This window comes from Cryptomeria japonica, chromosome 10 (genome assembly GCF_030272615.1).
Source record: "Cryptomeria japonica chromosome 10, Sugi_1.0, whole genome shotgun sequence".
NCBI classification, from domain to species: Eukaryota; Viridiplantae; Streptophyta; class Pinopsida; order Cupressales; family Cupressaceae; genus Cryptomeria; species Cryptomeria japonica.
This window is the reverse complement of record NC_081414.1, coordinates 919,949,611-919,974,338: the sequence shown is the minus strand read 5'-3', so window position 1 is coordinate 919,974,338 and position 24,728 is coordinate 919,949,611. Positions and strand designations below refer to the sequence as shown.

Here is a 24,728-nt window from a genome sequence, read left to right as displayed (position 1 = left end):
AGTGAGTTTTACACAATGAAATCTCACAGTACACTGTCCCATTTTTAGATAAACATTACAGAGAAATACTACAGCAAAGGTACTGATATATATTGCTGGAAAACAACAAAATCTAGCTCACACAGCAGCAAACACACAGACAAAAAACCTAGAAAATAAACTGCAAAGCTTACACCTGCAAACAATCACTTCTATAACTCTAGCTGAACTGCACTACTGTTGGAGCTCTAATGCACTCCCGAAGCGAGAATGCCCACAAGAATCACAGAGAATTTGTCCTGTGACCCTCACAACTCATGGGGTTTCGTCCACTAGTTGTAATTCTTAATGGGTTTTTGTCCATAGAAGATAATTGCAAAACAAAGTGTTCATACAATGTAAACAGTAAAAAGATAGAATGAACTGGCAAAAGATCCCAATGAAAAATTCAGCCATGAATATAAAGAAAGGTCTCACCAATTTGGGTGCTCAAAACCCCCACGCCACATTTGGAAGGAATTAAAATTTGAATTTGCACGGAAAACTCCACCATCACTTGTTGCCAAATGGCACCTGATTTCTTGCACAGCTGAACATGCAAAGTTGCCATTACTCTATAGCTCACCGGAATTACAAACAATGAACTAAAGTACAATTACTGGAAAAGTACTGTACCATTTGCACAATAATTAGGTTTAACAAAGCCTTTCTGTGTGAATGAACTTGCAAGTACTGCAAAGATTGAATAAAGTTGGGCTTGTTAGTTTTAACACTTTCAGATTAACTAAAACTCAGAAAATCAGAATTTGTTTACTGATTAATTAGATTAGAGATTTATTGTTTCAGATTTTAAACATAGCAAAGAAGAGAATGAAATAGAAACAAGCACAGTTACCCTGGGAAAACCTCCTAGAAGGAAAAACCCAACCAGAAAAGATCCTCAGATCTGATTATGGATTATAGTTATGCAAACATTACAACACTTATCTCATGTGTTTGTAGGTTCAGATGTTGCTGTTACAGGAGGTATGACAGATCGAGGTGGCTGCCTTCAACATTCACTTGCTGTCATATGAGAGATGGATGCTGCTGTTCCCTTAACCTAGATTGCAGACCTTCAAGGAATTCACTGACTCCTTATGATGGATTTCGCACCTCCTCCTAATGGCAGATTGCTGTAAGTGCACATGTCATGTATTTCGCACCTCCTAACGGCAGATTGCTGTAAGTGCACATATCATGTGTCTCCCTGAAGTTCGCATTTAGGCAGGCATGTAGGTTTCGCATGAATGAAAGAGTAGACTGAATTGAGTAAATAATAATGAGTTCTTACCTTTACTTATATGAGGAGCGAAACCCTTTTGGATAGGTCGGCTTCCTTTATAATTAACTTTAATTATATTTGTTTTCTTAAATGCCTTATGAATAGGGTCGGCCCTATTAGCAGCACGTTGAGTGTTTTAGGTTTGTGAGGCGAAGTTTAAGGTTGCCGTGAGGATAGGGCTCTGCCCTACACGTTTGAGGAAAGGGCCCAGCCCTTTTGGGAGGATTCCAATGTTGCCCAAGGCAATTGGAATCCACCATTCCCTAATTAATATCGACACTCCCTCTTAATTAGGGAGGAGAACATAACTATAATCTTCCATCTTGCACACAAGCAAAGAATGGAATTACATAATATAATCTTCCAGCTTGCACACAAGCATAGACTGGATCCACCTTACATTGCCCGCAGAGGGTGGAGAGGATCTTTTCTACCATCTTACATTGCCCGCAGAGGATGGTCAACAATTACACTTCTCCCTGAGAAGATTACAATACCATCTTACATTGCCCACAGAGGATGGTTAATAATTACACTTCTCCCTGAGAAGATTACAATACCATCTTACATTGCCCGCAGAGGATGGTTAATAATTACACTTCTCCATGAGAAGATTACAATACCATCTTACATTGCCCGCAGAGGATGGTTAATAATTACACTTCTCCCTGAGAAGATTACAATACCACCTTACATTGCCCGCAGAGGGTGGTTTGATACAACACAATGTATCACTGAGATTGAGACTCCCTCTCAATTAGGGTTTCATTTTCCACAATACCAAGTCTGTCCCTGAAGTACACAAACTTCACTTTGGATAGAGGCTTGGTGAGAATATCTGCAACCTGCTCATCAGTGCTGACGTACTTCAGCTGAATAGCACCTCTTTGCACCATATCCTGAATGAAATGATAATGGGTTTCCACATGTTTTGACCTGTCATGAAACACTGGATTGATAGACATTTTGATACAACTCTGATTATCACAATGAATAACTGTAGGATCCCAAGGCTGACCAAATAGCCCAGCAAGAAGCTTACGAAGCCACACAGCTTCTCTAGAAGCTACACTTGCTGCAATATACTCAGCTTCAGCAGTACTCAATGCCACTGAGGATTGTTTTATGCAAGCCCAAGAGATCACTGCGGATCCCAAGCTAAAGGAAATACCAGAGGTACTTTTCCTGTCTTTGACGCTTCCAGCCCAGTCTGCATCTGAATAACCTTCCAAGGTTATTGAAGTGTTAAGTGGATACTTCAGCCCAAAACCAATTGTGCCTCGCAAGTACCTTAGGATGTGCTTGGCTGCAACAAGATGAACATGTTTGGGCATGCTCATAAACTGGTTGAGAGCATTCACAGCAAAACATATGTTTGGTCTAGTGTTAACTAGATACATTAGTGATCCAATCAACTGCCGATACTCTGATGGATCTGCAAAATCAAAGTTAACTGCAGAGACACTTAACTTCTTTAAGTTAGATTCCATAGGAGTAGACATAGGTTTACAATCCATCATTCTAAATCTTTTCAAAATGTCAATAGTATACTTTCCTTGACTTAGAAAAATTTCGTTAGATCTTTGCCATACTTCTAGACCTAGAAAATAATGCATTAGACCTAAGTCTTTCATTTCAAATTCTGAAGCTAGTTCTTCCTTGCATCTAACAATAAGTTCATCTTTACCAAAAAATAAGTCATCCACATATAGAACAAGAATTAGCATTTCATCATTGGCTAACTTAAAGTATACGTTAGAGTCAACATCATTTTTATAAAAACCTAGACTTAACAAGTATTTATCAATTCTTTCATACCAAGCACGATGAGCTTGTTTAAGACCATACAGAGCTTTCTTCAACCTGCACACATGAGTTAATCTATCCTAAATCTCATAACCCCAAGGTTGTTCAATATAGACCTCTTCCTCAATGACACCATTAAGGAAGGCAGTCTTAACATCCATCTGATGTAGTTTCCAACCTCTAGCAGCAGCAATAGCTATTATCGTTCTAATAGAAGTATATCTAGCAACAGGAGCAAAAGTTTCTTCATAGTCTATGCCTTCCTTTTGAGAAAAAACACGAGCTACAAATCTAGCCTTATATTTTTCAATACTACCATCAGCATTATGTTTAATTTTAAATAACTATTTAGAGGAAACAACAGATTTACCTTTGGGTCTGGGCACAATATCCCAAACATCATTCTTGATGATTGACTGATACTCTTCATCCATAGCAAGCTTCCAAGCATGATGATTAAAGGCTTCTTCAACATTGCAAGGTTCAGTTTCGATGAAATTGCACATCAATGCAACGTAGTTGGAGAATACTTGAGGTCTCTTAGTTTCACAGAAGGTGCTACTGGGAGTAGCAAATCTTTCGGCTTCTTGAATGGTGTTTCTTACCCAAAGAGGCCTCTTTTTGGTAATGGCAATGTCACTAGGAATATCAGTGGGATTCATGGGCTCTGGTGGATCATGATGTTCATCTTGAGGTGGAGGTTCAACCAGCTCCCTCTGAATCTCAGGGTTAGTATCGACATTCATATCTTGATTGTCATTAGCTTCATCAATAACACAAGAACCTTTTGATTTCTTAAAAGCAATATCTTCTTCAAATGTAACATCCCTACTTACCTCAACATACCTTTGACCCGGGATGTATATCTTGAATGCCTTGGAGGATTCACTGTAGCCAACTAGCATGCCTTTCTTTCCGGAGGGTTCCAACTTGGATCGCTTTTCCTTGGGCACATGAACATAAACGGGACTTCCAAAAATTCTGAGGTGACTGATGTCTGGTTTGGATCCTGTGAAGGCTTCTTCAGGGGTCATGTTCTTTAGAACACGGTGAGGACATCTATTCTGGATATACACTCCTGATCTAGAAGCCTCAGCCCATAGGAAGGTCTGCAAATCTTGATCGTGAATCATAGCCTTCGCAGCCTCAACAATAGTCCTATTCTTCCTTTCAACAACTCCATTTTGTTGAGGATTGTATGGAACACAAAACTCCCTCTTAATTCCTAACTCAACACAAAAGTCATGAAAGCTACCGGAGGTGTACTCACCTCCATTGTCAGATCTTAGACATTTAATTCTTTTACCAAAGGAGTTTTCAGTTAATGCCTTAAACTCTTTAAATTTACTTAAGACTTCATTAGATTCTTTAGATTTCAAGAAGTAGATCCAAGTTTTCCTAGAGAAATCATCTATGAAGATTACGTAATAAAGAAATCCACTAGGAGATGCTATAGACACAAGACCACATAAATCAGAGTGAACAAGTTCTAGTTTGTCTTTAGCTCTATTTTCACTTTTATAAAAAGGACTTTTAACATTTTTACCTATAGCACAACCTTTGCAAGTATTATCATGAATTTGACTGAGTTTGGGCATACCTTTGACTAACTTTTCAAGAGAGGGAAGAGCTTGATAATGCAAGTGTCCAAGTCTTCTATGCCATAGCTCACAAGATTCAAGAGCCTCATTAATGAGGGCTTGAATAGGGTTAGTAGAGAGCTTATAAAGACTATCATATCTATGACTGATTATACGAGCAGATTTAAAACTAGATTTCTTAGGCCAAGCAAGAACTTTTCCCTCAAAAAATGCAATTTGATAACCTTTATCTTCTAGAGCAGAAATGGAAATTAGGTTTCTTTTAATTCTAGGAACAAACAAGATATCACTAAGGTGCAGATTAATACCAGAGTCTAAATTTAAAGTAGAGCCAGAACCTCTTACCGAATAACGAGCGTCATCACCGATTACCACGTGAAGGCTGGTATCCTTTTCTACTAAGTCTGAAAGATGATCACAGTAGCCTATGATGTGTCTGGAAGCACCACTGTCAATCAACCATGTATTACTATCTGTAGGAATACTGCTAGACAGAGCGGAGATGAATAAGAAGTCATCATTTTGTTCTCAGACTTCATTTAGGTTGGCTTCTCTTTGGGTAGGGTTATTCTGACATTCTTTAGCATAGTGACCAAATTTGTCACATCTAAAGCATCGGACACGCGAGGTATCTCTTGGTTTCTTCCAGAGGTGCTGAGAACTAAATGGTCTGAATGCCTTATTTCTTTTTGGATAAGGCTTCTTCCAATTTCCCTCTTTCTTGCATTGGGCTACAAGCATGTGTTGATCATCTACATGGGACTTTTGGTTTGCCCTCTTGTGATGAGGCGAGACTCTTCTTGGATGCAATCATTCTTAAGGCGATCAAGGGTAGGTAACTCAGTTATGCCACTTATGGTTTGGATAAATGACTCCCATGAGTGAGGTAGACCATTTAGGGCGATCATGACAAGGTCTTTGTCTTCCATGTTATGACCAATTAAACCTAGTTGATTCTTTAGTTCTGAAATTCTCATAAAGTAGGTAATAATAGAATCTTCTTTTGCCATTTTGATATTAAGTAGTTGTTGTCTTAAAGTAATTGCCCTACTGAGATTGTTAACTTCATATGTACCTTGTAGATGGCTGAACATTTCCCTTGCAGTAGTAAATGAGGCAATAGAGGTGACTAGATGGTCTTTGACTGAATCAATGAGAATCTTCCTGGCCTTGACAACATCCTTTTTGAATTGTTTTAGCTCAGCTGCATCCGTAGGTTCAGTTAGCTCTTTCGCTTCTATGAATTGGAGAAGATCTTCTTCCTCTAGAGCCAACTTGATTCGAACCTTCCATGCAGTAAAATTGAGATTCCCATCAAGCCTATCTTCAACTTTCAGCCCCATTGACCCGACCTGTAAATGTGACAACAATCTGGAAATAAAGGAGTACTAAATTCTAAAATCTGAAAGTTGATCTAGCCTATAGCTCTGATACCATGTTAGTTTTAACACTTTCAGATTAACTAAAACTCAGAAAATCAGAATTTATTTACTAATTAGATTAATTAGATTATAGATTTATAGTTTCAAATTTTAAACATAGCAAAGAAAGAGAATGAAATAGAGACAAGCACAATTACCTTGGGAAAACCTCCTAGAAGGAAAAACCCAACCAGAAAAGATCCTCAGATTTGATTATGGATTATAGTTATGCAAACATTACAACACTTATCTCATGTGTTTGTAGGTTTAGATGTTGCTGTTACAGGAGGTATGACAGATCGAGGTGGCTGCCTTCAACATTCACTTGCTGTCATATGAGAGATGGATGCTGCTGTTCCCTTAACCTAGATTGCAGACCTTCAAGGAATTCGCTGACTCCTTATGATGGATTTCGCACCTCCTCCTAATGGCAGATGTATATTGCTGTAAGTGCAGATGTCATGTATTTCGCAACTCCTAATGGCAGATTGCTGTAAGTGCAGATATCATGTGTCTCCCTGAAGTTTGTATTTAGGCAGGCATGTAGGTTTCGCATGAATGAAAGAGCAGACTGAATTGAGTAAATAATAATGAGTTCTTACCTTTACTTATATGAGGAGCGAAACCCTTTTGGATAGGTCGGCTTCCTTTATAATTAACTTTAATTATATTTGTTTTCTTAAATGCCTTATGAATAGGGTCGGCCCTATTAGCAACACGTTGAGTGTTTTAGGTTTGTGAGGCGAAGTTTAAGGTTGTCGTGAGGATAGGGCTCTGCCCTACACGTTTGAGGAAAGGGCCCAGCCCTTTTGGGTGGATTCCAATGTTGCCCAAGGCAATTGGAATCCGCCATTCCCTAATTCATATCAACAGGGCTGACATCCATCTTCCCATTTCAGTACTAGTTACAGTGTTGTCCTTCATTGCTGCACCACTTGTGCAATAATTAAGTTTTCTCTTAGCAATACTTTTTTCTGCAATACAATCCTTCTTAAGTTTGGAAGCCAACCCTTCCAATAAGAACTATATTCCAACGTCAGTGGATATTATTTATTAATGATAACCCCTATATGCAAATGATTGTTCCATAGTTTCTCTATCCAAACACCACATATCTACAAATTCAAAGCAACCAACCTTATAAAGCAAAGATCAAGAGCCTGTGATAACAGGAATAATTCCTCTACATCCTCATTGAAATTTTCACATTACACTTACCATTAAACTTTTCTTCATTGATAACCTTCATCATGTGTGGTCCTTCTTCAAAAGGCCATATACATCCTCGGACCTCAATCAAACACTTCAATGATTATGTTAATATCCATTTGACTTAACATATCCTTTGTTAGATTTTAGTAATCAGATTTGCCTAGAATCGACACACATCACCACACGCAGACAGAATCAAGGTGCTCACCTCTCCCTTATGGTCTTGCAATCTGCAATCGCTTAACATATAGGTGCAGAAGTAGATACTATACAGTAACAGAAACAAAGCACATAAATAGAGATGCACACAACACAAGACTATCCTGGGAAAGCCTCCCCCTTGGAGGAAAAACCCAGCAACAACAGATCTGATTAGACAAACAATCAGAAAATGTCTTTACAGATTAGCTTCAACTCTTGAAGCTAAATGAACAGCCGAACATGTATCAAACTAGGGCATCAACCTGATATACACATAAGCATAATTAACTTATCTATAATATGCTTGTGTAGAGATAATTCGCTGACCAAGGAGACCATTTGCAGATCAAGTAGACCATTCGCTGATCAAGTAGACTGTTCGCAGATCAAGTACATGATTCGTTGCCCAGAATTTGGTTTGATGTCCTTTGAAGATAGTTCACTGTCTTAAGGAGATAAGTAGCTGCTCTTGGAGATAACTCGCTGACTGAAGTTTGCTTTGCTCAAGAGAAGTTTGCTGAATGCTGATTATACAATTCGCTGCTCTTGCTGAAGGTAGTTTGTTCGCTACATCGGTTTCCTTCCAAAATGAATCTGTATTTATACAAGGTAGAGGGAATGCATATAGGGTCAGCCCAATACATTTTGGCGCCTAAACTCACTTTAATTCACACACCACATAATGAGGATGGGTCCACACGTTAGCCCACACGTTTGGTAAATAGGTCCATGCGTTTAGAACATTGTATGTTAGGAATATAAGGGAAGTAGGGCCCAGCCCTATAATGATCCGAACAACATTGGAATAGGGCCCAGCCCTATTTGTTTTACATATTAGATTGAGATAGGGCCCAACCCTATTTAATCCTAATGGATTTGAATGTTGCCTTTAGCAATTCGAATCCACTATAAATATTTTCCAAACTAGTTACAAAACAACGTCCTTATTTATACTCTGCATTTTATACATTCTCACTTTCAAAAACATTACCATGGCACTACAAATACTTAAAGATATGGCATTAAAATTTCAAATTAACATTCCAATGTCCATTTCTCTTAAATAACAACAAATTTTGAAATGCTCCTAATGTCAGCCTTCTTCAAAATTTTCAACATGTTTCATGAGGTTGAGTATAAAAGCAAGTCTTATCCCCTCATTTGAAACATCTCTCATCAAGGAATTCAATTCACATCAAGCAATTCAATTGAGCAAGCAATCAAGCATCTTCAAGATAGTGAAGTAGAGGTCAAGTGATCAGATTTTCAAGCATTTGAGATGGCATCCATGATCAAGTTTATGTGAAGGCTGTTGATGATATAGCGTCAGTAGAAATCCTACAGGCCGACTCAGCAAGATCAAATGTGTGAATGGCCTATTGGCCTTACACATTTGATGAATCTATCAACTTATATTAATCCTTTAATATCTTTATTAAGTCTCACATGCATTATCAGGTTTAATGATTAAACATACATTATTGAGTTTGACTTATCGGATTTGTTTCAAAGGGGCTGACTTTTGGTTAAAGTCTGCCACCCCTCATTTGAAGGCATGCGATGCTTCATGAAGGTCGTGCCTCCTTGATGAGAGCCGACTCTTGGATATCTCCTTTCGACGGATATATATAGGACATGTTCTTCCCTCTATGAAACTGAGATCAGGCAACAAGTTTGATCATAATCAGGCAGATTGAATTCATGTACAAGCAGATCAATTGATGGTGAGAAATTTATGTAGCGTGCTCGGGGGTGACGATAAGAGCTTATCGTCTATGGTTGGGAAGGCAACAGATCTGATGTTTGCCTGTGGTTAATGAGCACTACCTTAAAATCAACAAAGGCATGCATGATCTTCCACCTAGCAATATCAACCTTTCATGAAGACTTCAAGGCAAGGAGATTCATAAGCAAAGGTATAAGATTGTCAACTTTGCATTTCCTTTAAGGTTTCAGCGTCTACCCTGCAAAGGTAAGCTCTCTTCCATCTATCATTGTTGCAGCGTTTAGTCCAACCCAGGGATTGATTTAGGCAAACCCCTATATAACCCAAGACCATTTTTCCTCTCTTGTGTGTGCAATTTTCAACTTTGACAGAGAAGGATTACAAATTCAAAAAGTGCAAAATAAGATAAAGAGATCTAGACTTTGAAGAACCAGAAAACCCTAGTCAATGGCAATTGTTGTCAATGTCTAACACTTTTTCGACTAAAATTCAGGGAGATAACTGTGTGATATCCTAAACCAGAATCTATTCATGATTTTTGCAGCCAACACCTTCAGGTCAGTGGCGCCTATTGACATAGATTGACATTTTCAAGCTCAAATTGCAGACACGGATTCCTTTATGATTCTCATTTCCAGATCTATTCTCAGAGTTTGCGTATATGTTCCGTAGCTTGTTGTTTATGCTGATTATTGCCAAATTTATCTCTTTAGGCCTAATTCTTACATTTCATCATTCTATCTTATCCAATCATTTCAGAACACACAACAAAGGAAGTAATCAATCATTGTGCTAAGCTCTCCCAAGGGTTTGTATTTGGGCCTATTGCTCTCCCAAGGGTTTGTATTTGGGCCTATTGATTATTTCCCCAATGCATGTTGATGTGAATGAGTTTGATTCCTAGTTTGTATGTTTAAAGTAGCGAACCCCATTTCCCTCATCTATAGTTAGGTTTTGGTCTAGTAACAACTTTTGGGACTAAGTGTACATTGGATACTACTGCAAAGTGTTTAGTTTGTTAATCTTTATCTATGATCAATCCTATTAAGGTGTTGATGGTGTTTTGATGCACTATTGAACACAGAATAAAGTATTGAATACTCTATCCTCTCGAGTAAAGACTCTCAAATGCTGAAGATTCGCATAAGGATCACTTGAGATGACTTCAAGGTTCTTTTATGTCAGATCTTGACTTGTTGGATAGCTTCAATGGTATTGATGCGATTTGTTGTACCTGCAAGGGGACTTACGTTGAATACTTGAATGCTCGAATGATGCTGGAACGTGGGATTCCACTTGATTAAAAAAAAGGGAAAAAGGATAAGGGTTTAGGAAGCTAATCTACTCTAAGAATGTAAGAGCAATGAACAATCTTTGATGAAACTCTACTAGGTCTTGCTTCGACATGCATTGAACATCTCCAAAAGGCTAGTGCGATCTTCTAAGGGTAGCCAAGGCTAGTGCGATCTTCTAAGGGTAGCTTTATGATTTTCAAAGCATCACCACAAGCATGGATACCATCAAGCTGATACATATCAATGAAGAAGCGATAATTGAAGTTAAGCTTTAGCTAAATGATTCCAAGTGACCACGCAAGGCACTTTACCATCGGCAAGGTGTTAGTAGTGTGGATATACAAATTTCACCATTGATCATACACAAAGTTTTCCATTCATCTAATTATCAATGTCTAACATGAAGATCCAACGAGAAATCATGCAATTGTAGAAGAAACAACACATTCCACAATAACTTCAATGAAAAGGAAGTTTATTTACAACTTTGGCAACAATTTTTGCCTTCTCTTCGTATTCTACTCTAGCTACTAACTGTTCTTGAACTACTAACTATCCCCTATTCACTATTAACTATTAACTTTACAAAATGAAGAAGTGGAGCCTTTTATAGTGCTCTCATTTACAATTCAGTGGCTCAAATCAATTCACAATCAATGGCCAAGATCGAAAGATAGAAACCCTAATCGGGGTTTGTTACACCCATTGCAAAGCATTTAATGCTTGACCAATGACAAAATTACAATTGATGTGGATAGTGTCATTGCCTTAGACAAATTGTATCATTGTCTAGGATGCCTTGTTTGAGCTTGTGACGTGACATGATGCAATATCTTCCTTCTTGATGAGAGCTCATCTTGCTCTTTGATAACCGATACTTGTTGACTATGCCAATGCATTTATTTGGAACATTGTCGTAGACGGCCTTCGCGTTGTCTCGGCTTTTGTATATCATGTTCATGAATTAAGGTATGCGAAATGCTTCGCTGATTGCTTCCTCGGAGAGATAAGCTATCTCTCTCCCATCCGGTGCGATAATCACTCTTTGTCGGGATCATAATGCCTTGCGCACTCAATGATGAGTTTGTTGCATTGCACTGCTAAAGGGAAGCCAGCTGCCTTGACGATGCCAATTTCAATCATTGCTCTTGTGCATCCTGTTGGTCTGGTGGTGTAAAACGGGGTTTGAAATTTCTTCATGTCAATGCGTCCAAGGTTGATGTCACCTACATTGCCCCAATATGACGTGATCCTTGACTTGACAATGACGTTCTTCGAGTCTTCCTTGATGAGTGCTTGTCGTGATCCCACCATTATGCACCTGTGAAAATTTGGCTAAGTTAGTGTCACATAATGGCATTCGCTTGCGAATATGTAATCAATTATCTAGGCATGAAAACCTTAATAAAAATCTTGTAATTCTAAGTCACCCCTTCAACCATTGATTGAGCATAATTGCTCACAAAGCTCCTACGATAATGAAAATATAATAAAGGCCCTCCTAATCCATATCACACAAATTTGATGAACAGAGCTAGATTAGTTTTGAACACAGTATTTTATAAGGAAAAACTCCACTCAAACCTGCGAAATGCCTTATGACAAACTAAAATTCACTGTGCAGATACGAATTTGGTCAGAATCGCTGCCAAGATAATAATATGACTCGTTGGGATGTCAGAATTGCCACTTTACAAATCAGAATTTAAAAAATATTTGCTTGAATGATGTGACTTGTTTTGAAAATGAAAATTGCCCAAACCTTGGAAAGGATTCGCCATATCAACGCCGATTTTGATACAACTTCTGATCGAATTTTGAAATTATCATCAATAATAATGTCTGCTGATGCAAGAATCAGAATCACATGTCACATATTGATCATTATTTTTAGATCAAATTCAACTCAAAAATACTCCACACACAAATTGATCTCTATCAAAAACTCAGATTAATAACCAGATCGATGGATCAAGTAGAATCACTGATAATGTTGTTCACTGTGTTCAGAGATGAGTTTGCTGTCAAACTTTGATGTCAAAATCGCCAGTTCATGAGGACAAATCAAAATTGCTGTTGAAATGAGGTTTTCAAAATTGTTGGTTTATACAAAGTTTGAATAGCATCGTTACCTTCCAAGCTCGCAATGTCATCAATTCACAAATGATGTGAATCGCAGATCAGAGGTTTGCGGGTCACATCTCAAGATGCAATCGCTGTGGATGAAGATATTTTTCGCAGTCAATGTAATCCCAATATTTGCTGATATTGAAGGTAGCCTGTAGTCACAGTATGAAGAACACTTGCTGTGCCTTGACTACAATTGCTATTATGAATCGCTGATCGCCAAAATGCAATTCAAAGTCCAACTTGGGGAATTCACTGATATCAATCTGCCAATTGAAATCGCTGATGTCAAAGAGCCACAGCATGTATAAGGGATTCAATGTCATGATTATAACCACCAAAAAATGAAATCGCTGTGCTCTGGGGTGGATTCTCTATGTGACAGCAATGCTGATAAAAAACGAAGTCCTAAATAGATGATTTTGCTGAACCTGGTGATATAGATGACCTGGAAAGAGTTGAACAGCATATACAAGGCAATATCATTTTGAAATTGATCAAATGTAATGATCGATTTCAAAGTTAGAATCGTTTGAGATCACTTCACCAATCGCTGCCACCTTCATTCAATTGCAATTAACATTTTGGGTGCCTTGATCACAATCATTTAATGTTTGCCTTATTGAAATGGTAACACCATATTGCAAAATGGCTGTCTTTATAAGCTATTATCCATATCGCATACATTGGGTAGATACATGGCACCACTCCCTTTAATATTCGTAATCGATTTCCATAGGCATTTAAAATGAGCATTGCCTGAGCTCCTTGTTGCATCAAACTTGTTCAAGCTGAATTCACCTTTCCTTGTTTGGCGGTCCCATATTAAATGCAATGCCACTAAGGTTAACAAATACTTTGAACTTTGTATTATGAATGACATCACTATTTCATCTTTTAAATGAAAATGCCTCATTGTCAGCCGTGGGTGCCTTTCAAATTTCGATTCATGTCTTTCATTAAATGCATATAAGGCAAAATAATTGAATGTAGCATCACGTAAGCTCGAAGGTTAGAATGGTGTAGTTGAATGCTTGCGTGTCACCTCATGAAGGTCATTGTTGTCTCTATGTGACTCGCATTGCGTAATGCTCAAGGTCATCGTGTAATGTTCAAGCGTAGGAACAACATCGTTGAATTCCCATACCTTGTATACTCCTTCGTTCTACATTCTTTGCATGAGTTGTTTCTAAAGCGTGACTTCCTCTTTGTTGCAATTGATATTGATCAAAGCTTTAATGTGTGATGCATGTGCAAATAAGACATGACAAGCGCAAAGCAAATGCGTAGGCGCGAAGGCTTCGCATGACGAGTGTAAAAATTGATGAATATGTGCGAGAGCTATGCACGACGTATGAGAAAGCTTTGCGCGATAAGTGTAAAATCAATGATATGCGTGAGAGATTCGCACGACGAGCGCGAAAGCAACGCGTGAAAGCAATGTGAGATGAGCACGAAAGCAATGCGTGACGAGTGCAAAGGCTAAGCGTGACATGTGCCTCTTCATGCCTTAGTCAAATTTTTTGAATTTTTGATTTTTTTTTTATTTTTTTGTACTTTTTAATTTTTTAATTTTTTTGTATTTTTGAAATTTTTTTTTTTTTGTATTTTTTAATTTTAAAGACTCTAACTCTATACTATGCTAAACTAAGACACCTAGACACCTATTCTACCGCTAGACTTAAATGAGGGGTCCCCATTTGCAATGGGGCGATGTGTGAAAACGTCACAACATAAGGATACCTCTATAGATACCCTCCTAGGTCTAGTTGAGCTTGAAGTCAAGAAAAGAATATTCACGCTTAAGGATTGGCCTTTACTCACTCACATTTTGTTGATGAGTTGATCAATCTCCCCTTCAAAAGGACATTTCCTTGACTTGAAGCGGATTAATTCATCTAGGAATGTAAGCAACAATTTTGAGACCCAACAAGTATAAGAAAAGATATTTGAGGAAAAAAGATAAAAAGGAAGCAAAATGTTGGAAATAGGGAATGGATTATATCCTAGAATTGTACCAATCATAAATTCATTACCTACTATCATCTACATTCCATTTTTCAATCAAGAAGGGATGCACTTAAGGTGCATCTCTGGCAAGAAAACATATGGGAATGCTGTTGTGAAATTACAATTTGGCAAAGATTTTTGGAGGTTTATTAGGGTGATAAAAAATTAAAGCTATTCATTAAGGTTCTTCATAGGGTGGATGTAAATAAAGCCAACATAGGATATATGTTTGTCCATGAATGGGCCAAAGAGATCATCCAAGCAGTACAAATGGAAAACAAAAAGAAATGCATGCCTCTACAAGATGCTATCGGTACCCTTGCTTTGGTTCAACATTACATTAACATTACCTTTGTCTTGTTCTAGGTACTTCATTATTGATTTGACCATGACGAGAGAATTATATTTACACTAAAATAAAATATTCTGAAAACAAGTTATCTAAGTAAAAAATCACCTTAAACTAAGGGCTCATGAAATAAGCTTGTCTTCCTGAGTTCCTTTAAGATTTCAAGTCTCTTATGATCATTGACTCATCATCTAAATCTGTATATTTTTCTTTTCAATGATCAATCTTGCTCTAACCTTTTTTATTATTTTTGTATTATGCATATTATCTAAGAATATTGTTGAAAGTTTTTGGTTGCTAGACTCCTGAGCTCCAAGATTTACTATGAGAATTTTGAGTCACACAAGGAATATTTCCAGATGTCAGTATAAGTGGAATATATTTGCAAATATCCACCAAGAAATGTAGCAAATTAGCACAAAAATAAAAATTAATAAAGATTAAGTGCTCGTGGCCAGGCCCAGGAATGAAATGAAATGTATGAGACTTAGACAGGCAGAAAGATGTTCAATGCAAGTTCATTCCATTCAATTAAAATGTACATGTTTAAAAATATAAAAATGACTACTCAACAATATATGGCAAACAACAGTGGATTTCTTTATTTAATTACTGAATTTATCCATTACATTATATAGGTTCTGAGATGAAGCAATAAGAAATGATCAAAAAGTCATATAGTGCCTTTGCAAACCAAATAGAAGATTGTAGATGTTAGATTCTAGGGAAAGAAAGATGTGTAGATTCCTAAGAGAGTGAAAAGCTTTAAAAAGATACATTTATGTTCAAGCGATTAAAACTGTGGTAAGCAAATTGGCTCAGTTGAAAGTTATTCAGGACATGGAAGTTTGCATTGTACTCTAGAACTCGTGCAGCAAATGGAGAGAGAGAGAGGTGGCTGAAAAGTCATGTAAGCCAACCCTGGCAGGAGGCTAGAGAGGCTGGATCCTTGGGGGAAATATATAAAGTACCAGAAGAGGGAAATGGTTTTAAATTTATAATAATATCAATATGTTATACCATATGATCTCCACTCAATTAAGACTGTCAGATAACCAGATTACTTCAGTTACTAGTCTTGTTCCATGAGATGAAGTTTCTATTTTAAAATGGATCTTGTAAGGAAAGCAAGTGCAGAATACGCTTCCCTAATGTCAATTCGCAGAGGAGAAAACAGACTAGTGTAGACTAAATTTCAACATTTACTGAATATGGCACACGTGACACATATACAAAACTAACAGAGAGAGATAACACATAGAGTTAACGTGGGAAAACCCTTTCGGGAGAAAAACCCACCACTAGCAAATGATCGACTTTATTATCAGTATGTAAAAAACAATACAATACAGTCTCATCTGCAGATATCCATTACTCTGTTATACAGTCATTCCAGATTGACATACAAACGTTTGAATTAAACTCTTCACAGAACACACACCAGCTCTCGAGTTTCACCACCATTGTCTGCATTACAATCGGCTGTTAATATCAGGCTAAACGACGGTTCACAAGAGCAACTGTCCCAACGGCCCGAAGTCTAACCATCTGCCTGCGTCGATCTGTATTCATGAGAAAACGATTATCCCACATGCAGCAGAGAACCGGGTCGGTTCGTATTCATTTACACCAACGGTCACAAACGTAGTGTCCGAGAGTCAACCTTTTGGATCTCGGTCCGACCTCGCTCCCAAAGTCGTTGGCTATTGGCATAACATTCAAAAAGTAAAACCGATGGCCCGATGATACCCGAGACTTCCCTCCCGCAGTCGGCCGCTCCATCATCCATCGGCATAACATCTAGAAGGTAAATCTGATGGCCCGATGATACCCGAGACCTCGCTCCCGCAGTCGGCCGCTCCATTGTCCATCGGTATAACATCCAGAAGGTAAATCCGATGGCCCGATGATACCCGATCGTCTAAGGCGACTCCATCGGGTCACCGGTATAGCTTTCCAAAAGCAACGCCGATCTCCGATGGCTAAGAGTGGTCTTCATCGGGACATCAGAACAAGAAACCAACTGCTATCTCGATCGCCGATACCAAGAGCCCAGACTCATCGGCTCATCGGACCACATCAAAACCGGCTATCCCGATATTGCCAGCCCGATAACATACAATGATCCCATCGGGTAATCGAAACACAAGGGAGAATTCTATGCCGATAAGTGAGACAAGAAGAGCGGACCCATCGGGACATCGGCATGACATTCAGAATGTCAACCCGATACCCGATATGCGACCCGAACCACTGAAGAGAACTTCATCGGATCATCGGCACAACGCTGCTGCAGTCTCCCCGAAAACCCGAAATTATCCGATGACCAAAATCGACTCATCGGGTCATCAGGATACCGTTATACCTGCTATTTCGATACTCGATAGAGAGGAACACATCGGCAAGAGTCATGCGGCTCATGCCGATAGAGTTCACAAAGATCCTTCATGCCGTTTCATCGGAAAGACTTAACCCGATCAGTATGGACTATTGTCAAGTGAATTAGAGGCACATATTCCAACAAACTCCCACTTGACGAGGAATTCACTGGACCGAGATACCATTCCAGACGTTACTTACAGGCATGGGTATGAAGACAAACTTTTCGTCAAGGCATCTGCAATATTTTCCAGAGTGTCTACCTTGTTAAGACAAACTTTTCCATCTTCCACCATGTCACGTACGAAATGATACTGAACATCAACATGCTTCGACCTGGCATGGAAAGTAGGATTCTTTGCCAAACATATGGCACTCTAACTGTCACTCCAGACTTCAATCTGCCCTGCATTAAAACCAATGTCAGAACTCAAACGTCTAAACCAGACTGCTTCTTTGCAAGCATGTGTGGTTGCCATGTATTCTGCCTCTATAGTGGACAAAGCGACTACAGCTTGCCGCTTGCTCATCCAACTAACTGCTCCACCATTCAGGACAAAAACATATCCACTGGTAGATCTCCTGCTGTCAATATCCCCTACCCAATCAGAATCCGTGAACCCACAAATGCTGAGAGTTCTTTTTGAATCCCTCAGATTACCATGATAGCATAATGCAAAATCTGAAGTACCCTTCAGGTATCTAAACACTCTCTTTACAACATCCCAGTGTGATCTCCATAGATTCGAAATAAACCTGCTAAGTACTCCCACTGGTTGGGCAATGTCTGGTCTTGTACAGACCATAGCATACATCAGACTGCCTATAGCACTTGCATAAGGTACACCTTTCATGTCTTCAATCTCCTTTGGAGATTTTGGACTGTCCAGCACAGACAACTTAGTTCCCTGCTGTTGTGACCTTTTTCACACATCGCCCCATTGCAAATGGGGACCCTCTCTTTTCCTGCTTTCTAGGGTTTTTGTTAGTGTCCTATGACCTTTTGATGCAGTTTCACCAAGCCTTGTCTAGTTCAGAGCATTTTAGGCCCTGACGATTGAAAGTTAGTTTTTGCAAGTTATGTGATTCCGAAGTGTGAACACCACCAGAGTGCTTAGAGAGGCCAAAGGACGAAGATCGCAATTGATTTGGACGAATTTGGACAGCTTCCTATTTTTAGAAAGTTTGCTTTTTTGCTTTTCGCTATTTTTTAGGAAGTTTCGTTTTTGGCCTTTTTAGCCCAATCCCCGGTATGGCTATTTTTAGAAAGTTTTTCCTATTTTTTAGGGATGTCTGCTTTTTTGCTTTTTCGGAATGGGAACCTAGGGTCTACACTTGCACCACTGACCTGCTTCGACCGGAACTCGAAAATTCCAAGTTTTGATCTAAAAAAGCTAAATCCCTAGATTTTAGGCTTTTTGCTTTTTCGGGATGCAAACCTAGGGTTTACACTTGCACCACTGACCTGCTTCAACCGGAACTCGAAGATTCCAAGTTTTGATCTAAAAAAGCTAAATCCCTAGATTTTAGGCTTTTTTGCTTTTTCGGGTTGCAAACCTAGGGTTTACACTTGTACCACTGACCAGCTTCGACCGGAACTCGAAAATTCCAAGTTTTGACCTAAAAAAGCTAAATCCCTAGATTTTAGGCTTTTTGCTTTTTCGGAATGCAAACCTAGGGTTTATGCTTGTACCACTGACCTGCTTCGACCGTGATCCAAAATTTTCAAGTTTTGACCCAAAAAGGTAAGTTCTATATTTTAGGGGGTCATGGCACCTTGAAAGGATAGTCAGCTCGAAAAATCATCCTGATCCTCAAATGTCCTGAAATTTGGCTAAGTCTGGAATGTCATCCTGATCATGAAATTTGACTAAGTCTGGAAAATTGGAGAATCCTCCAAAAACTAGATTTTGCATTATTAGTCCTAGAGGCCTGAAACCACTCTCAAACATCGTGACAATATATATGAAATATAACTTAAAGTATTTCTTATACTAAAATGTTATATTTCATATATAGTCCGCCCTCTTGAGAGCCTCCAAAAGTCCGCCTTGAAGAGCAAAGGTCTAGAAGTCCACCCATGTTGGAGATGTCTAAAAGTCCGCCATGTTGGGAGGTAGACCAAAACTCCGCCAAGATGGGAGAGATGCTTGAAGTCCGCCCAAGAGGAGGGATGCCTAAAGTCCGCCCTAGGAGGTGTCTCCAAAATCTGCTCAAGGTGGGAGAGATGCCTAAAGTCCGCCCTAGGAGGTGTCTCCAAAGTCCGCTCAAGGTGGGAGAGATGCCTAAAGTCCGCCCTAGGAAGTGTCTCCAAAGTCCGCTCAAGGTGGGAGTGTTGCCTAAAGTCCGCCTTGCATGGAGCAACTCCAAAGTCCGCCATAGGTTGAAGAGGCCATGGTGGCCAACACTCCAAAGTTCGCCATGTATGTGTAGGGTGCATAGGGGTGTAGCCTAAAGTCCGCCCAAGCATGCCAAGTGATGAGAAGCCAAGTCTAAACTCCGCCATAGGTTAGAGAGCCATGAGGAGGTGTCTCCAAAGTCCACCCAAGGTGGGAGAGATGATAGAAGTCCGCCCAAGTTGGGGACACCACCAAAGTCAGCCCAAGATGAGAGACCACCAAAGTCCGCCCAAGATGGGAGCCACCACCAAAGTCCGCCCAAGATGGAGGTCATGGAGGAGCCCTCTCCCAAGTCCCCCAAAGTAAGAGAGCAAGGTAGGAGGTGCCAAGTTTAAAGTCTGCCAACGGTAAAGAGAGCTATGAGGAGGGACCTTCAAAGTCCGCCCCATGCCTTAGCCAAAATTTCGCCTTGATGGAGAGCCATGAGGAGAGACCTTCAAAGTCCGCCCCATGCCTTAGCCAAAATTTCACCATGTAGGAGTCAACACTCAAGTCCACCCCACCTAAGGAGGTCATGTGGGTGCTAAGGCCCAAGTCTGCCAAGGTTGAAGGGGGCCATGAAGGAGGCAATGGAGGAGCTCACTCCCAAGTCCGCCATGTTTGAAGAGACCATGGTGGAGCTAAGCCTAAAGTCCGCCCCACTTTGATGGAGGTCATGTGGGAACAAGGGTCAAAGTCCGCCCCAATGCCTTAGCCAAATTTTCACCATAATGGAGGCCAAGGAGGAGCTCTAGCTAAAGTCCGCCATACCTTGGAAAATATCCAAAAGTGCGCCAAAATTCAAGAAAATTGGAAATTCAAAATTTTAAAATTTCACCAAGGCATTGAAAAGTCAAACACAATCAATATGATGTCATAAAAAACTTATCTAAAATTTTGAATTCGAAGACCAAAATAGTCAACTGTCCCAACGGCCTGAAGTCTAACCGTCTGCCTACGTCGGTCTGTATTCATGAGAAAACGATTATCCCACATGCAGCAGAGAACCGGGTCGGTTCGTATTCATTTACACCGACGGTCACAAACATAGTGTCCGAGAGTCAACCTTTTGGATCTCGGTCCAACCTCGCTCCCAAAGTCGTTGGCTATCGGCATAACATTCAAAAAGTAAAACCGATGGCCCGATGATACTCTAGACTTCGCTCCCGCAGTCGGCCGCTCCATCGTCCATCGGCATAACATGCAGAAGGTAAATCCGATGGCCCGATGATACCTGAGACCTCGCTCCCGCAGTCGGCCGCTCCATCGTCCATCGGTATAACATCCAAAAGGTAAATCCAATGGCCCGATGATACCCGATCGCCTAAGGCGACTCCATCGGGTCACCAGTATAGCTTTCCAAAAGCAACGCCGATCTTCGATGGCTAAGAGTGGTCTTCAACGGGACATCGGAACAAGAAACCAACTGCTATCTCGATCGCCGATACCAAGAGCCTGGACTCATCGGCTCATCGGACCACATCAAAACCGGCTATCTCGATATTGCCAGCCCGATAACATACAATGATCCCATCGGGTCATCGGAACACAAGGGAGAATTCTATGCCGATAAGTGAGACAAGAAGAGCGGACCCATCGGGACATCGACATGACATTCAGAATGTCAACCCGATACCCGATATGCAACCCGAACCACTGAAGAGAACTTCATCGGATCATCGGCACAATGCTGCTGCAGTCTCCCCGAAAACCCGAAGTTATCCAATGACCAAAATCGACTCATCGGGTCATCGGGATACCGTTATACCTGCTATTCCGATACCTGATAGAGAGGAACACATCGGCAAGAGTCATGCCGATAGAGCTCACAAAGGTCCTTCATGCTGTTTCATCGGAAAGACTTAACCCAATCAGTATGGACTATTGTCAAGTGAATTAGAGGCACATATTCCAACAGATCTGGTGCAGCAGAACCTGTGGTATAGGTGTAGGTCATGTTCTGCACCATCATGCAAATGCCAATCCAGTGTATCCAGAAAGCGTTGGGTAACACAATACATGTAAAAGTAAAACTGGTAGCACAGAGAAGATATCTTCATTGATGTTAACTAAGTAAATACTGTGATAGGAAACACTACCAAAGGACCATAACATGGTAACCAATATCTTCTTCCAATCACCTTAATTCCTAAACCACCCTCCAGAATAAAGTTCTAATAACCCATCATTTCCAAGCTGGTATTTGAGAAACAAACACCTTAGCAGTTAAACTGCAGCCAAATGAGACATAGAATCAATCAAAGTCACAAGGTTTGAAAAATTGATTCATTCAGGAGGTCCAAAAATTTTAGATATCCAGAATTAAAAAACAAATGGTATTATTTTAATATCATTTGAAAAATTTGGACGAATCTGGCCAGTGGAAGAATCCAGAATGAACCAGATTTTGTAGTTATGGAATCAATCCCTCTCAAAGCAATCCATGATTTCCTAAACCGGACACTTCTGAACTTAGAAAGCTTCCCATAATGATTTTCAAACCATTTCCCCAAAGGTAATGCACTCATTTAAAACCCCTACACCTTTGCAAATAAAATAATCTGTAATCTACCATGATCTGGATTAAACTACTCATCTTGAATCTGAAACTTTAAGAAACAAATGAAATCAAACAAAATGCATCGGTCATAAAAATAAAAGGTTTAGACATAAATTTCTAACCCAAATCCACATCCAGAAATTGAATGGGTAAGAGTCCTCATCAAAGGTAGCCCTTAAGTTTTTCTAACTTTCTTAAGAAGAGACTTTCCTTGAACACTGTTAAATGAATGTAGTGGCTTCTCTGAAATAACATAAATTACATTTCTCCCAAAATTGGAAAAGAGAATCATACTGACAACACAATAGAGAAACCATGGGATTGAATGATTAAAATTCAGAGAGTCAAAGGGCTTGTGACATAATGGTAATGAGGAGGCACTCTTAAAAGCATGATCCAGTTCAAATCCCTCTCACTTGAATAAGGTTGCTCATAACTCTAGCAGACACGTGGCAAGGTTGGGGTGGAACAATTACTGAATAAATTAAGAATGTTGTCCAATCTTATGCCACACTATATTAGATGAAGCCTATAACATCACCCAAGACTTGCCAAGCAAAAAATAAATATATTTATAGCATCCATACTACTCTGAGCTCATCAGAATGATGACCTAGGTTTTACATATGTTATGATGCATGCCCTCGTCAGATGAGAGACACAACATTACAACCCAGTGGTAAGAGTGGCGTAAGAATTTAATGAATTTCAAGAGAAAAACATAATTAAATTACGTATTCAAATAAATATTATTCCTTCAGGATGAAATTCAGTAACACCACAAATGAAATGCGTTTAATCCAGAGTAGACAGTAAGTATCCTCATCATGGCAACAATGCCTTAGGTTCCAAAACCTGACAACCATAGATTCTAACGCATGGACCAACTTACCTCAACAAACAACCATATAGATTCTAGAAAGCCACTTCAATGATGACTACTCTAGTCTCTTAAAAAACAGTTTGAAAGGCCATTGGAATGACAATTACCCAAACTCAAACCTATTCGTGCATGCTACCCATATGCAGCAGTCTACATTAATGCATGCTCCACCCAAAACCCTCAGAGTGGCTTCCAAGCCAAATGATGATGTAAACTAAATGAAGACAAAAACTTATTAAAAATACCACCAAATTTCTCAAACTTCTACTCATAGAGTTTCAAAACAGAACGCCTATATCTTAAACGCCTTTCAATTATAAAGATCTGTAAAAGTGTTAAATAGCACCACACTTCTCAAGTTCCTACTCTAATTTTGCAAAGAACACCCACATAAATCTTAAACCCCTAACAAATCTCTTATAAATAAAACAAAAATTAAAAACTATGCTTACCCAACAATAACAGCATGTAGCAGAAAATTCATACTGGAGAAATATAGTAGAGATGATCCCACTCTGAAGTCCCACGCACGTGACCAACTAGCCCTTCTCTGATAAGTGCTATCGTACCCTCCACCATAGGTACTGTTATTACTGTATTCCCCTCTCCTGTAGGCACTGCTATTATTATTATGATAAAACCCAGTTGTCGTTCTGGCATACTTATAAGCAGCCCTCTTCTTATCATCGCCGAGAACATCATAGGCCTCAGAAACCTCCTTGAATCTCCGCATTGCATCTTCCTGGACAGCTTTGGAGGACTTCATATGCCGGTCTGGATGAAATTTCAGGGCAAGTTTTCTGAAGGTTTCCTTAATATCTTCCTTGCTTGCATCTCGTCTGAGTCCCAGAACCTTGTAATAGTCCATAATTGATTTTAATTGATGTAAATTAGAACCGATTAAGGTGCACCCACATAAAAACAATTGTTGTTTAAAGTAAATTAGATCAAATTATGATGCATCAATATCACAACATAACCAGGTAATCAGATCAAATAATGGTGCACCTACAAGAGAATGAAATCATTGTATTCCAGGAATTAGATCCAAATTTGCTATCCACGTAAAGCATAAAATGTAAAACATTTGAAATCATAGCAACTGAAAGACTTATTCATGAAAATTTGCTGAGAGTATCAATAGAAGGCTGAAAAGTAGTGGTCACAAGCGCGCATGATGTGGAGGGCTGCCCGGCCATGAGTTTTTAAGAAAGCCATTACAGGGCATAGTGCCTAGTAATATTCTTAATTTTTGTTATGGATTCGAAATAGAGTCAAATGGAACAACCGTGGTAGCATTAATTAGTATAGGGTAATCCAATAAGATGCAATATACATGTTCATAAATCAATTATTTACTAGTGATCGTATTTTGGTGTGTAATGATTACGTGGAAGAGGTGTGGAAGGTCAATTTATAGAGTTAGAAGGATGTAGAGAGAGAGTAGGAGAGATAGAGTTAAAAAAAAAAGATAGAG

The 24,728-nt window shown here is 39.4% G+C and overlaps 1 protein-coding gene across 5 annotated transcripts in view; it reads right to left on the bottom strand.

Moving 5' to 3' along the window:
- Positions 1-24,520, bottom strand: part of LOC131036199 (chaperone protein dnaJ 72) — a 34,787-nt gene extending 10,267 nt beyond the window's left edge. The window contains exons 1-3 of one of the 5 annotated variants that reach the window (XM_057968032.2): positions 24,264-24,520; positions 23,704-24,104; positions 11,078-11,886 (exon numbers count right to left, since the gene is read on the bottom strand). In XM_057968032.2, coding sequence (XP_057824015.2) covers positions 11,604-11,886; positions 23,704-24,017 — 597 coding nt within the window. In that variant the 5' untranslated portion in view covers positions 24,018-24,104; positions 24,264-24,520 and the 3' untranslated portion in view covers positions 11,078-11,603. Of the gene's footprint in view, positions 1-456; positions 569-654; positions 6,177-11,077; positions 11,887-23,703 lie in introns of those variants that run through there. The other 4 variants (XR_009359071.1, XM_057968034.2, XM_057968031.2 and 1 more) reach the window with 4 other exon arrangements.
- Between the last annotated feature and the right edge of the window lie 208 nt (positions 24,521-24,728).